This window comes from Equus asinus, chromosome 4 (genome assembly GCF_041296235.1).
Source record: "Equus asinus isolate D_3611 breed Donkey chromosome 4, EquAss-T2T_v2, whole genome shotgun sequence".
NCBI classification, from domain to species: Eukaryota; Metazoa; Chordata; class Mammalia; order Perissodactyla; family Equidae; genus Equus; species Equus asinus.
The window spans coordinates 35299808-35315983 of NC_091793.1; the positions used below are offsets into that span (position 1 = coordinate 35299808).

Consider the following 16176-nt stretch of genomic DNA (forward strand, 5'->3'; position numbering starts at 1 on the left):
ACTTTAGAGTCCCTAGGTCGGAGAAGCCAGCCTTGACCTTTGAGCACAAGGCCTTCTCCTGTTACCTTCTCCCTGGTATCCAGGCCTCTCTCAGTAGGCATTCTAACTCTTGGCAGTTCCTGGGACCAACTAGAAGTTACATCCAAAGTTTCCTGGGGCCTCTACCAGTGTCCCCGTGAAGGAGCCTGGGGGCTGAGCGTCCAAGGGATACCCTTTTTGTTCCATTGAACGCTCTAATTTTTCTTTGGTGGGATTGCATTTTGCTATTTTCTTTCCATCTCTCACCTCCTCTTACACTTTACTATCTCCACTGCTGGTTACCACTCTTCTCAATTTATACATTTCATTAATATATTACTTCCGTCCCTCTCAGTCATTAATAAAGATGTTAAATAATTCTGAACCAAATATTCACCCCTGTAGGGCCCTACAGGACGCTTTCCTTTAATTAGTTTGTGCTGCCTTTCATCGCTCTAATGTCCTTTGGTTTCAGATTTCCAGCTGGTTTGGAATCCATGTGACTTTTTATCCAGGCCCGTTTGAACCAATTTCAAGAGTGAAAATCTGAGAGACGTTTTATTGAGTGTTGATTCAGATCCAGGCCTACAGAGAACTTTGCTATATTCAGATTTTTTTTTTTGAACACATTAGTAGAGTACAATTTGGTCTTAATAAACTGAGCCTTTCTCATGTACCTCTTTCCGATATTCTTTTCAATCATAGCAGTATTTTCTCCATTAATGTCATGGTAATTTGAATTGTGTTGATGTCAGACTTCACAAAAGGTATTCTTACTGTCAGGAGTAATCCTCTCTTAGACCTTTTTGAAGAGAACTATTTCTTAGTGGTTGTGTTATTTCCAATATCTTATAATCACTTAGTTTTAAAAAAATGAAAACAGTTGAGTATTTTGTAATCACTCAATTAGCCAGTTTCTCGTATGCTTTCTTATACAAAACAGGGAGTGATTTAAACTTGTGAGTGAAGAGAGTTCATAGTATTTTGTTAAATAATTTAAAATTGTACAGCCATTTACAAGTAACTCAAGTTTTTAAAATGTAGCTGACAGGAAGTGGGCTATTCTGAGGTTAAGTGCTGGACAGCACAGGGCCGTGAGGGTTCCAGTCGATGGTATTTTGATTTGATATCTGGAAATCCTGGGCATAGGATGAGGGAGGAATTTCACTGTAGGGCTCTAAGTAATTGTCTCTTTGAATAGAGCAAGGTGATGTTTTTACATTAACCACCCCCTTCTGTGTGTAAGCTTGTGGGGTCCACGACTTCATGCCAGGTTGTGAATTAACTCTTAATTAAAATACGAAAATAGATCTAAAATATTGAGCGTGTGGAATATTTGTGGGGAAATCATTCTTTGCCTTGGTCTGTACTGGATTTTTAAAGATCTTTATCGGTAAAAATAGAAAATGTTATATTTCTAGGAATTGTTGCAGCCAGATAGTACAGCCATATAGCTACTCTCTCTCTCTCTCTCTTTTTTTTTTTTTTTTTTTTTTTTGATACCTGCACCGTTTATTTAATGAGGTCCTCTTGAGAGCTCTTGGACTCACTTATTAAGATTAGCAGAGGTTCTTCAGGAAACAAAGGTGGCTGGGCTAATCTGACCCTCTTTGAAAAGCATCTGCCTTCAGGAGATAGGCAGGACTGGGTTCCATCCTCAACAGCCAATGGAAACTTCCCTAGACAATAAGATTTTAAAATGACATCCTTTGAAGTAGCAGGACTGTCTAAAAAAGTTTTTAAGGCGCCATGGCAGGTCCTCTGATGGTGTTTGTAGAGCCATTTAAAGAGCAAAATATAACTCCCTTAAAAATCTTTCATACATTAGTTATAAGGCTCTCTTTATCCTCTGCTGAAACTAGAGAAGCAGCATTTATTTGGCACGTTTGAAAATTTTGCTTGAGCAGATGTCAACAGTGTAAATATAGGAAGCAATGGGCTATCTAGAAAGAAACCTGGGAATCGTAGTTGACTGGTATGTAAATATGCGTCTGCATTGAGGTTTACAAACACACCATTTATCTTGTCCCCCTAGGAAGACAATGGACTCCTCTGCTGTAGGATCACAAAATTTTTCTACAAAGAGCTAGACAGTAAATATTTTAGGCTTTGCAAGCCATGTGGTCTCGGTCGCAGCTACTCAGCTCTGCCGCTGTAGTGCGAAAGCAGCCACAGACAATACATAAATGAATGGGCGTGGCTGTGTTCCAAAAAAGTTTTATTTAGGAACACTGAAATTTGAATTTCATGTATTTTCACGTGTCATGGAATATTCTTCTTTTGACATTTTTTTCATGAACCATATAAAAACAAGCAATGGATTGGATCTGGCTTCCTACAGGCAAATCCAGTCGTTTACCAACTCCTAATGTAGTGCACACGTAAACTGTGTGTCCCCCACAACACCTAGTGCTGTCCTAGGGACCCTGTCGGTGCTCCGTAAATACTTGTTCACTTAGCTGTCACCGTGTCAGAGCAAAGACTAAGCCTTTTGGTATCCGACACACACTTGACATTTGCAAGGGATTTGTCTTGAACTCTTGGCTAATCCCCCCATTCCAAGTACCGCTCTTGCAGGTAATTTCCCCCATAAAATGCAGTCCCGTATAACGGGATAATTAAAGTGACCCTTTCAGACCCTTCGTGATTCTTCTATAAATACTGGGCTAAAGTCCTTTACTAAGTGATTAAAATAAATTTTCCACCAAAATCACTTCTCTGTCACACTCCATCATTGCTGTGATAACATTAACGATGAATTTACCTCAATCTGCAAAACAAATGCTTAGTGATAATGAGTGATGGTGACTGCCCTATCACATAGCGCCTGTGTTTGCCGAGGAGCAGAGTGATAGAACGTCCCTTTTTTTTTTTTTTCCAGCAGAATGGTCAGTGCCAGCAGCCCGACCAGAGTGCCATGGTGAGCGTTACACGTACAAAGGAGCAGAGAATACTAGGCTCCTTCAAGAAGCAGGTGGTAGGCAGGTGTGGACATGTCTGAAGCTCTCCCAGTGTCTTAAGTGGCTTCCTCCTAGACCTTATCCTATAAGTGGATACACTTGGCATTTATGGCTTAGCCAAATTTCAGTGATTATGTGTCTCTGGATCTGGGGATTGTTTTCAAATGTCAAGAGTATGAGTATGAAATTCACTCATGCTAAAGATCTGCTGCACTTTATATTGGCCAGAACTTTCGAAACTTGCGTCCTGTTTTGGTTGCCATATTGTAGAATACAAACTTGCTGGAAATGGTCTACAAAAGGACAACAAAATGATCAAAATAATCAACAGTAGGAGAAAAAGTGAAAGAAATCAGAATTGTTTTGTCTTTGAAAGGGAAAATATTCTTGCCATCAAATAAAGGACTTTTTTTTTAGGGGAATTTGATTCAACTTTGCAAATGGTGAAGTAAGGTGCATGAGCCTCCATAGTTTGAGGCCAGGTATCAGGTGATTCTAAGGGAAACTTTCTTGATAAAGAAAGGCCTGATAAAACTTGTAATGGGTACCAAGGAGGAGATGATGATACCTGCAAGCTGTGGAGAAGAAACCGTTGGCCACAATGGTTTAGGCATCCAACTACTTGTTATTCGGTGACTAAACTAATTGATCTCTCAAGGTTTTTTCCCTGCGGGATCCTCCTTGATTCAAATAGCCTAACTGAAACAAACAAAACACAGGAATTGCTTTCTTGGGAATTAAATTTATCCAGAATGACATTTATTCCAACTTAATGATGAGTCTGTGGTTGGCCTACGGTCAGTGGACTCCTTGTCTCTTCCTTCATTTTGTTATCCTGTGAGCCTCCAGAGGCTGTAAGGCAGTGAGCATTTTTAAGACTCTCGTGATATCTCACTCTTCAGACAGAATGTCAGACTCTTCAACTGTGTTTTCAGCTGTCTTGTGAGACAAAGACTAATTGGTTTGACCTCATGCTGTCGCATGTTGAGAGACATGAATCTTCAGCACTCTTCCTCGAATTCATTGATTTCATTAAACACTGTCTGCTTGTGTTTGCAAAATGTTGTAATTTCCCAGTGATTTCTTCGAACTGTAGCACATAAACAGATTTTTTGGAACAATGCCATTTCTTAGCTTTGATTTTGTGTTTTAATCTTTTCTTTCCAATAGGTCTTCTACGTTAGGTCCATTGAGCCACAAAAGATATCAACCTTAGGGAAAAGTAATGTGACGGTCACAGGAGCAAACTTTACCCAGGCATCTAACATCACAATGATCCTGAAAGGAACCAGTACTTGTGATAAGGATGTGTGAGTTGAAATATTAGTAATTTATTTATGGTAATATAGTAAAAAGCTAAAACTTATGCCAAAGGAATGTCACTGTGATTATAATCTTGATATAGTCAAATTATTTCCATGTGCCAACGTGGGCCAATTAGTCTGCATATTTGATGTAACACAATTTCAATAAGTAAGTTAATTCGAACAATATATTTGAAGTTAATTGTGAGAGAATCTGTCCCGTGTTACCCCCAAAATCTCAGTACACAATAATTTCAGGCTGTTGTCTGTTTGGGGTCTTGATTTGTTTTCATTAACAAAATCAAGTATTTTGAGTAGAAAACATCATTTTGAAGATGATCTGCTTAGAAAAATAGTTGACTGCCTCAGAATTGATGGGAAAATATGGCAGTTCTTCCAATATATTACCCAAAGTTGAAAAAAGAAACTTCCTGATCCATTTTACTCTGTGTAGCCTTCTCTTTTTTGGATTGATTTCAGCCTCAAATGATAACTAAATGGAACATATATTAGTAGTGGGGGGAAAAAAAGAACAAAACATCTCAACACAAATATCTTGTCAGTGTGCCACTTGAGCATCATTATTTCTATGGTTTCTTTTCCCCTAACTCATCCTTTCAGTGAAACTTTGAGAGCAAAGTAATTTCAGTGTCTCACAGACATCCTTGTGCAAATGTTACCCTCCCCCAAAGAGATGTAATAATAATAACACAATAGAAAATTTGAGTTTTCTGCTTGTTAGCTTTTATAAGTTTGGGCTAATTTGAAGTAAAAGATGTTATGGTTGACATGAAGGATAATACTGAGCTTGTTCTCATCATGGAAATGTATTGAAGACAATCTGCTGAAGTGTAGTGTTTTGGTTTTTAACTACTAACACAGATTTGTACAGCATTTTAACCTGCCACACTTATTTACTAAATTTTCTGTTTTAATTCATTAGCTGCATATAACTTCCGTCCTCTTCCCCTCCTAGCAGTAAATTTGGGATGTCTGCCATCCTGATGGAGAAAGCTGCTCATCGGTGGCTTTCTTTTGTTCTGCTGTTTACCAGAATTATCAAGCACACATTAGTGGCTGTATCTATGCAACATAGGTATTTTTGTGCCATTTATCCTGGCTAACTACCGTATTGCAAAAATCTTTCATTTTGTGTGGCGAAATCTGTGAAGTTAGACACCTGTGTGTTCACTGAAAGGCAATCAACTTCACTGGAAAATAAGTAGTTTTGCAGAGCATTACCCTGTTTCTGACTTTATGCTCTCATTTCGATTCTGAATGTGTCTTGAGATATCGCAGTTATTAAATTAAATGACTACGAGACCTTTCTGCATGTAGCATTCCAGTAACCACATCTGTGTGGCGAACCCAAGTTCATGAGCAGTAAACGTAATACCCAGTTAATCTTATCTCTGAGTTCACGCCGCAATCCCAAACTCTTTTAATATGCTATTTTTTTAAATACGAAAATATTAGTGGAATGAGACGCACATTTCTGTCTTCTTCCAAAATTAATAAACAAGTTTGAATTTTAATGATCAGCCATTTTACGATGAATTTCCTAGAGCTTGGCTCTGAATGTAAACCTTAGAATGTAAATCGGAGGTACTGTAGGTACAAACTGATTCCAATGTTTTTTAAATTTGCCTTATTGTTAGAAACTATTATTACTACTTAACGGATATGTGTATTAAAGTTAGCAACCACGCACGTGTCCTTTAGGTAGTAATAACAGAGTCTCATGTAGCATAATTATACTGAGCATTATTCAGACACAACCCAGTCTTAATGATTTGTGCTCTGGAGGGTCATTGTGATGTGATGCACAGAGGGAGCTGCAGGTTACACAGGGGATATCGTAGAAGCCTTTGCTTTGACTCCTGAGGGGTGTTGAGGGCACGCCCTGCAGCTGTCAGGAGCACCCAGGACAGTCCCAGTTCATTTTCAGTCCAAAGCCTCCTTGAGAGGCAGCGTGCCTGCAATGCTGGTTGACTCAGATATTCCTCTGTTTGTCATGGACTTTTGTCGCTAGCTCTCTGCTCCTTGGATGGCAGATTCCCATCTGTGCCCGGGGTTGGGTTCCACCCTCCCACTGCTTGCCTGGGACTTCTTTTTTTACGCTTTTCCTTATGCAAATTTCCAGACATACACAAGAGAGAAATGTGTAAGGAACCTCTTTGCACCCATCCTCCAGCTTCAAAACTCATCAACATTTTGCCTTGTTTCATCGTGTTGTCTTGTCTCATCTATCTCCTCCTCCTTTTTGGAGGGGAAGGAAGGGGGCTGGCTGGGACTTTTTAAAAGCATATCCCAGACACCATAACCTTTCGTTCCTAAGTACTTCAACTTATATGTCTAACAGATAAGGATAGTGCCCTTATCATACTCAACATGGTTGACGACAATTCCTTAATATACTGCAAGGCCGAGTCTATGTTCCGCTTTCTGTTAGGGCTTCTTAAGGGCAAGGGTTACATCTCCTTTTTTCCCCCCACTTCTAAGGGAAATGCAAATGAAAAGATAAAAATGCACAAAAGAAAGAGGAACCCCGCCCCAAATACTACCCAGACTGGGTAAGTGGCCCCTGATTAATCAGCAGTTGCCTGCAGCTGTTCTGATAGTTCCTGAACTGTTAGAGTTCAAGTGAAATTCGTATGCTGTCACCTTGCATAATCAATTGTGCTAAGTGTCTGTGTGACTTAAGAGTTCTTTTTCTATCCTTTCTAGGATCCAGGTTAGTCACGTGCTAAATGACACCCATATGAAATTCTCTCTTCCATCAAGCAGAAAAGAAATGAAAGATGTATGTATCCAGTTCGATGGCGGGAACTGTTCTTCTGTGGGACCCTTGTCTTATATCGCTCTGCCCCACTGTTCCCTCATATTTCCTGCTACCACCTGGATCAGGTACTTTCTAGATTCATGTTTTTCTCTCTTTGTGGTTAAAAGGGTCACATGCATAAAGATCGGATTTCACTCAAATAAATGTAGAAATAGTATTCATATCTAAATTCCTCTCACAGAATTCCTCTTAGGATTTATTCCTAGAAAACAAATTCATATCTGACAAGCAGGTTGCTTCCCATTGTCACAGTGAACATTATGAGCGTATCCTGTTTTACTCTTAACTGTGGCTGCCAGGGAACTCATGTTAAAATGTTTGTTCGGTTGCAGTAAGTGTCTTAGCCTAGATTTCTGATACAGATACATAATAACTCTCTTTACTACGTCTCACTCCTGCCCATGACGCAAGGCTTCTTCTTTCTTACATTTTTCATTTTATAACCTTTAGAGTAAGCTGTTTTGAATTCTTTGGGGGAAATATAAGGAGCTGTCTAAATTTCAAAGATGCTGCCTAAGTGAGAGATGGATATTCCAAAATAAACTCTTCCAGATGAATCCAATTTATTAAGGAAAAAAATTCTCTCCCTAGTGGAATTTAAATTCACATTCAGGTTTTAGAATATCGCTGAAAGATATTTCTTCACCTAACACAGCGTGAAGCTAATTTTCAAAGTACTATCTAGATGAAACTACAGATGACGCTTTGTAAAAAAAAAAAAAAAGGGAAAATCGCTTCTAATATTCTTATTTAAGATTAAATGAGAGATGGATATATTAAGCTGCGAGGGCTGCCATAACAAAGTACCACACACTGGGTGCCTTAAATAACAGAAATTTATTTCATCACAGTTCTCAAAGCCAGAAGTCCAAGATCAAGGTGTCAGCAGGGTTGGTTTCTTCTGAGGCGTCTCTCCTTGACCTGTCGATGGCCGTCTTTTCCTCCCCGTGACCTCACATGGTCTTCCTTCTGTAGGTGTCTGTGTCCTAATCTCATCTTCTTATAAGGACACGAGTCATACTGGATTAGGGCCAACCCCAATGGTCTCATTTAACCTTAATCACTTCTTTAAAGACACTGTCACCAAATACAGTCACATTCTGAGGTACTGCGCGTTAGGACTTCAACACATAAAATTGAGAAGGGAGTACAATTCAGCCCATAACAGTGGCATGAGGAACACTGAAATGTTAAAACCAAGACTCTAGCATGGTATTCCCCCCTCTGGGTCTAAATCCTTCCTATAAATACAAGCGAACATTGGTGTGGCACTCCCCATGTGCCTGGTGTATTACATCTGTTGATTCAGTTAATCCTCACAAGCCAAAGAGGTCTACTATGGGGAGCCCCTTTTCCAGATGAGGAAGCTGAGGCGTGGAACGTTCAAACCACTCTCCCAGGCTCCCAGGTGCTCTGGCCCACGGTGCTGTGCTCTGAGCTACCACCGTGTTCTGCTTTTCCATAAAATAAGAGGCTTCTTAATGTCCAGTCACCTGTGACATTCTGAGCCTTTGTCTCTCGGTGCTCCTGGGTGGCTGCCCTTTGAGCAAGAACGCAGCTCTGCCGTCTGGCTATCAGCAGAGCACTCTTGGCTTGGTTTTCTAGTAATGGTGATTGGCTGGCTTGAGGCCAGCTCAGCCCTTCCACCTCATGACTGGAAGGTTCAAGGCTTAGTGTCCTCCCTCTGCCCTACACAGACCGACCCGCTTGTGCCCGCCTTCTGGTCTTGTTATCAAGGGTTCAGCCAGCCTACGGAGCTGACATACCCAGTTTCTGTCCCCTGGAATGCGTCTGGTGACCTACGTGGATGGGGGGCTAGGGCAGCCAGATCTGTGGGCAGCTGTTTATTTCACATCTAATGACCACTTTGCTTATATGTGATTATGCGCCGAGAATGTGTGAAATCCTTTGGCTTGGTTTTGGAGAGATAGAACGTAGCTGCTATTTATATGGTTTAGGAAATAAGAATTTATACTTTTAATGACATTTATAATTTTACCTTGTCCAAAGTGTTCCCTGTCTCTCTAAATAAAATATAATTGGTAGGTTGAGAGTTTGATTTTGAAAATTGTTAGATTGAAGAATCTTCATATAGATTAAACAGCAATCAAAAAAAATTCTGTTTAGTTAAACCTTTTCAAGGTACAGCTGATGATCTGATTATATGTGGCAACGTGACACAACAAAACTCAAAATTCCATAAAAGAATTTGAGCATTTTCCTAGAAGTAAAACAGGATCTGGCTTGAATTTTTATATTTATATATCTTAAAAACTATGAATTTGTGGACAGTATCCTTAAAAGACTTCTAAAATGGTCCAGTATTTGAAATTAAAATTCACTAATTTGCTCTCAAACATAATTGAGTTCAATATTAAATGTGAGTAAATTGATAACTTTGTTCATAAAAAATACCTGCATGTTTACCATGAAACTCCTATTGTTGCTTTTTTCCTTTCAGTGGTGGTCAAAATATAACCATCATGGGCAGAAATTTTGATGTAATCGACAAGTTAATCATTTCACATGAGGTAAGAGGAAACATAAATGTAAGTCTTTAGCTGCTTTGTAGTAATATTCTCAAGGATGATTTTGTTCTCATCACACTAAAATATCTTGGGGGATTGGTTTTATTTCTAGGCCTTTGATAGTATAAACTTTTGCGTGTTGCATGATATATACCATCTGTGCCAGTGTGGGAATATTAAGACCTTATACTTGTAGTTGAGTGTTTCAGGTTGTGGCACAGAGGAAAGAGAGATGAGCTTGGTATGACAAGACCTGGCGTCTCCTCCATGTGTGATTTGTGGCAAGTCACTTTAAGGAGACAATGTTTATGAGTATGTGTGAGCATGCCTCGTGAGTGGCTGAGGATGATGGAAAGAAAGAACCACATTTCTGTGCAGTGTAGGTGGTAGTGTTCTCTCTGCAGAGAGAGAGCTGTGGTTCAGAGGTTAAGTGACCTACTAACATCCCAGAAATCTTGTCATATGCTGCTTCTTCTCTTGCCATGTCTCTTTGACCCAATTTGGTCCCTTCCTTCTGACTTTGCCTCCTCTTGCCTTTCGTCTCCTCACTCAGGGGTCTGGTCCCCACCCCTCACCCAGTTCTTACACCAACACAAGTCACCCATGGGCCTTGTCACTCTCTCTGGAGCCTCCAGATTGAAGCTTCTGACACCAGGAGGAAGAGGGGAAATGATGGCTTTCAGACATGGATTGGGGCCTCTGAGTACACTTCTAAACTCTTCCTGAATGTTCTTCCCATTCTCTCTTCCCCTTTCTCTCTTTCTTTGATGAGAGATGTGAGAGTAGCAGCTTTTCTGGGGCCCAGTCTGACCACTTCCTGCCGAAGTTGATGGGTCTGCAGGCAGCCACAGACCTGGCCTCTGCTTGGGACCAGTGTGGCTTCAGGCCTAGATACGGGAGGCCTTCCTAAGTCATCCTTACAGCCTGTAGTGCACACGGCCACCTACAGACACACTTCAAAGCCAGTTCCAAGCCTCTGATTGTATCTGGTTCCAGGCCAGATCTCCGTGATGTGAACTGAACACATCCCATTGAATGGTTCGTTCAGATCAACCTCTGACCAGAGGCGTTGCCTGGATTTGTGAGTGGACTTGCTCTCCCTCCCCAGTGCTGCTCCTAAATCAAGTGGAACTTACTGAGCACCTACTGTGGGCGAATAATTTTGTTGAGTGCGAGGACAAACGATAAATGCGATAGTCATATTGCTTTCATGGTGGAAGATTGCAAATATCCACTGGGTTGAAACTTGAGAGCACAGGATGTCGTCAAGTTCTAGGTCCTCTGATTCCCTTCCAGCTCAGAAACCCCGTTAGGTCCAAGAGGGCACTGTGATGCCACATGAAAGAGGAATTAAAGATGGATGGAATGAAGAGTGTCTGCGGAGTGGAGCAGGATGGGTAGGACTTGGACAGGTGGAAGCAGGGAGGCAATTTTAGATGGAGAGGCGAGGACAGGTTACTCACAAGCCTGTGGTGGCAGTATCAGTGTGTTCTGCTCAGCTGGAATCTAGAGGCTGTGTCGGGAATGAGTAAGAGAGATGGCTGGAAAACTACTTTGGGCCATAAGATAGTGTCAGACCGAAAACTTTGCCCTTAATTCTGTAGGCAGCAGGGAGCAATGCAAGATCTTTGAGCGGGGAGTGACGTGAGAATAGGCAACTTTTGTGATGATTATTTTGGCAATGGTGCATGGGATCATTTGCAGAGTCAGTAATGGAGAAGATGCTGGGAGACCAATGAGGATGCTAATGCAAATGTTCAGGTACGTTTGAGATGTCAGCAGGTCCTCTGGACTGAGCATTCCATTGGGCTGTTGTCAGTAGGGCCGTTCTAGAGTGCTGGGGAGATGGTGGGGCTGGAGAGAATCGGATCATCTTTGTAGCATTGTCTGTCATTAAAGGGAGAATCAGAACAACACCATGGGAGCGAGAGCAGAAAGGAAGAAGAGAAGAGCGCCTAGGACGGAATCTTGCAGAGTAGCTTCATTTTAAGGACTGAAAGAGAATAAGATGGCCTGGGAAGGTGACCAAGAAGCTGCTCAGAACCTAGAGAAAAAGAGCATTTCAGACAATGGGAGCTGGTCACTAGTATGGAAATTTAGAGAGTTGAGGATAATGAGGTTAGGGCAACCCCATCAGCAGTAATCTTTTTAGAAGGCATCTTCAGTAAAAAACCAGCCTAATGGGGTTACGGCTGCTGAGCTGGTGCAGGCAGTGGGTTTCGTGGTTTTCGTCTTATCACCAGAAATGTGAATGAGAGACTAAGGGCGGTAGTTTGGAAAAGAGTTAAGAGGGAGGAAGGATTTTTTGGTGTTTTTTTTTTTTTAGGAAGATTATCCCTGAGTTAACATCTGCTGCCAATCCTCCTCTTTTTTGCTGAGGAAGACTGGCCCTGAGCTAATGTCTGTGCCCATCTTCCTCTACTTGATATGTGGGACACCTACCACAGCATGGCGTGCCAAGCTGTGCATAGATCCGCAGCCGGGATCTGAACTGGTGAACCCTGGGCCACCGAAGCGGAACATGTGAACTTAACCACTGCACCACCAAGCTAGGCCAGGAATGAAGGTTTTAATGCCCAGATCTCAGCACTTTGCATCAGATTTCCTAGCTACTGCCTTTTCCTACCCTAATATCCAGTATAAGAGAGCAAAACAAAAAGGAGGAAAACTTCTCCACCTGACAAACTTGTTTTCACGAGTTTCAGTTGCTCTTTTTTAAAAACATTTGTCACCTCCCGTTTCCCACCAGCTTTCTCTGCCTGTCTCTCTGCACCTGAAAATGACAGTATTTATGTTTGTCCGTTTTTAATAAACCTGTAAAGTGGGCCCCACTTTCTGCCTCGTTTCCAGTCTTCATGGTCTTCACTCATGGGGGACACATGGTCCCTTTTACTTTGATTGCTCCCATTTTCTGTTAGGCCTGCAAAGCCTTCTCCTCTTTGTGGTTAGTGATTTCTGCAGAGCGCTGCAGGAGGTTCCCCAGCAGAGAGTGATGCAGCCAGCAGCACGCAGGCCCGCAGCCGGCCTGGCTGAGAGATGTTTCCTCCTTTCCCGTGGCTTCCTGGGACTCAGTCTTTATGGTTTGAAGGACACACAGGCCCATTGGTGCAAAGTCTTCCCCTTTCTCTAGACTCTTTTCTGTGTTCTTTTTTTCCAATTGCATAACCTTTTGACTGCTTTCATTATTGCTAAAAATATTAATAATAATATTAGCATTCATTGATTGCTTACTGCGTGCCAGGTGCTGTCCTAAGCATTTTTGCATGTATAATCCCATTTAATGTAGCGCTTATTTATTTTAACGAGCCCTCATCTCGTTCAATTTGATTTAGGGTTAATTCAACCCTGTAAGGGTAGCATGTATTGCTGGCCCCATTTTACAGCTGAGAAAACAGAAGCACAGAGAAGTTCACTTGCCCAGGTCACTTAGCTCTTAAATCTCTGAGCTGGGATTCATTAATGAAGTTGTCACAATGCTCTTTTCTTCTCCCTCAGGTCCCTGAATATTGCATGGCGACTTACTGCACGTTTTTAGCCCCCAATTTAAAGAATTCCAAAGTGCATCCGAATGTCACTGTGAAGCTGAGGGTTCAGGACACTTACCTGGACTGTGGCAGCTTGCGCTATCTCGAGGACCCCAGATTTGCAGGGTATCGGGTTGAACCTGAGGGGGACACAGAATTGGAAGTAAGAATTCAAGTACGTCTCTCTCTTTTCGTGTGAGCCGGGCCCCCGCCCCAGCTGGAAAGGTGTGCTCGTGTTTGTGAGTTTCTGCATGCGCCCTGATTTCTTCATCTTCTCTTTGTTCTTCACAGAAAGAAAATGATAACTTCAACATTTCCAAGAAAGATATTGAAATTACTCTCTTCCGTGGGAAAAATCCGCCATTAAATTGCAGTTTTGAAAATATTACTAGAAATCAAGATCTTACCACCATCCTCTGCAAAATTAAAGGCATCACGGCTGCAAGCAGCATTGCCAGCTCCTCCGAGAAAGTTCGCGTGAGTCACCCATCTATTATTTTTACCTTATTTCGGTAATTCCTTGGCCAAACCAGAAACCAGAATGTACTCTCTCGGGAATCTTTAGATCTTCACTTTAAGTAGAAGATAAACAAAGCTGGCATTGCAAGCCCAAGCATAATTCCTCCAAAATAGCCAGCAGCATCCATCCATGTGCCTATTCGAATGTCAAAGCGTTGAACACACCATTGTCTATAATACTAAGGAGCTTGATAGCTCTTGTTCTAGCCGTACTTTAGACTGTGGCATCTGCGAGCTGAATCTCTAGACCCATTGACGAATGAGCTGTCACTCTTTTCCCAAATGCAGAGGTGACATGTCTTAGCAGAAACCACAAATGCAGGCCTCTTGAGCACACTCAGGGCAGCATTCAAGTCTAGTGGAGACCAGAAGATCTGGGGGTCCTGGGCTCCTCTTCCACTGTAAAGTCACACTCACTGCGATTAATCTCTTCCCAGACATGTTTGAGGGTCCCTCGCTGGTCTATTTATGTCCCACAGTAAAGATGTGAGACCACTGGGAAAGGAAACATTTTAGAAGTCTCGCTTGATAGTGTTCAGGCCATAGGAGGCTCTGCACAGTCTAGACTGAAAAAAATGCTTAATGATCTAGAGTCATAAATAATTGGATAAAGGGCAAGAAAAAAGAACACCAGACTGGAAGGCAAAGCAAAAATGTGCTCATGTCCCACCTTCACCGGTTAGTAGCTGTGTGGCCTTAGATAAGTCACTTGGCTTTGCTGAGCCTCCCTTTGTCCACCTGTTGTGTGGTAAAGGGGACAATAATAATTCTAAAATCAGTAACAACAACTAAACTCACAAGCGCTCCCACATGTGAAGTTAGTTAAGAGGCATCCATGCTAGCCTTCTACATCATTCGTGGAGTAGTTCCTGAGTGCCTACGCTGTGATGGGGACATGGCAAAGAAGAAAACAGACCCAAAAAATCTGCCTTGATGGAGATGACCTAAAGAGACAGGTAGTAAAAAAATAAAAAAAATAAAAAATAAATTAAAAAAAAAGTTACATGGTGGCAGTTGTTATGGAGAAAAGTGAAGCAGGGACGGGACAAGGAGCCTGGGGGCGGCGTGGCAAGCTTTACGATGGTGGGCTGTGAAGATGACGTTTGAATAAGGCCCTCTAGGAGAAGAGAGAATGCGCTGTGGGCTATCTAGGGTAGAGAGTTCTAGGCAAAGGGAACCGCAGGTTGCAAAGGTCCTGAGCCGGGAGCCTGCCTGGTGTATTTGAGGAGCAACAAGGAGGCCAGTGCCCTGGAGCGGAGGGAGCAAGGGGAATGTTCTGAGGAGGTTAAGAGATCACGGAGGGAGCGGGAAGAGGCAGCAGATCCTCGCGACCTTGTGGGCCATTGTGAGGCCTTGGCTTTGAGCTCTGGGAAGCCACCGGAGAGTCTTGAGCAGGAGTGCCTTGAGCTGACTTACGTAAATGACACAGTGCACTTAGTCTTCAGACAACCCCACAAAGAGGCACTGTCGACATCCCATTTTAGATTTAGATTTAGAGGGAAGTGAGGACTGGATGGTTGAGTAACTAACTCAAGCTCTTATAGCTGGTAAGGTGAGCAGGTGGCAAAGCTGAGATTTAGGACCCGGGCTCTCTGGGTTGAGAATCTCTGCTCCGGCTGCCTTGCTCCAATGCCTCCACTCCACAGGGGCAGCCGGGTGTGGAAATGTGCCTTAATGCTGGTATGTACATCCGTGCAAAAATAAGATTTGATATAGCGTTTTTCCCTTTATAAGTTTTACAAAACTTGTATAACCAAAAGATGCCAAAACTGGAAGAGGCCATCAGGCATCATCACTTAAGCAGCGTTGCCAGACTGGTTTTCACCCCAAAATGTTTCATTCAAAATAGGCCTGCTAAGGAGACAGAAGATGTAGGAGAGAGAAAAGTCGAGTTACTTCCTTAGTTGAAGGGTAAGGGGGCTTCTCATCCACAGGGTACCAACTCTTTAAACCCCCAGGGCAAAGAGGACCAAAGTTTAAAATCTCTAGGTCTAGGGGCCGCCTCCGTGGCCCAGTGGTTAAGTTCGCGCATTCCGCTGTGGCGGCCCAGGGTTTTGATCCTGGGTGCGGACATGGCACTGCTCATCAGGCCACGTTGAGGCAGCGTCCCGCATCCCACAACTAGAAGGACCGGCAACTAAGATATACAACTGTGTACAGGGGGGGTTTGGGGAGATAAAGCAGGGGAAAAAAAAAAAGAGGAAGATTGGCAACAGTTGTTAGCCCAGGTGCCAATTTAAAAAAAAAAAAAATCTCTAGGTCTAGTTCAGCACACCTCAACTGACATATGTAGAAACTGAGGCACAGAGAATGTTCTTGATTTGTTCAAGGTCACATAGCTAATCTGCCCCAGAGATGAGACTTGAGCTCAGATAGCCTAACTAGCTCATCACTTCTTTTTGTATCTTGGGGAAAACTATTGGGGAAAAAAACTGTGTACATAAATATGGTACCCAACTCGGTGGGGTCTAATGACACTCT

The 16176-nt window shown here is 42.3% G+C and overlaps 1 protein-coding gene across 3 annotated transcripts in view; it reads left to right on the plus strand.

Annotated features, from left to right (window-relative positions):
- Window positions 1-16176, plus strand: part of PLXNC1 (plexin C1) — a 141605-nt gene that overhangs the window by 74775 nt on the left and 50654 nt on the right. For all 3 annotated transcript variants that reach the window (XM_014841241.3, XM_044744568.2, XM_070507058.1), the window contains 5 exons: window positions 4149-4288; window positions 7010-7189; window positions 9586-9655; window positions 13148-13351; window positions 13468-13653. In XM_014841241.3, the coding sequence (XP_014696727.1) occupies window positions 4149-4288; window positions 7010-7189; window positions 9586-9655; window positions 13148-13351; window positions 13468-13653 (780 nt within the window). The remainder of the gene's footprint in view (window positions 1-4148; window positions 4289-7009; window positions 7190-9585; window positions 9656-13147; window positions 13352-13467; window positions 13654-16176) is intronic.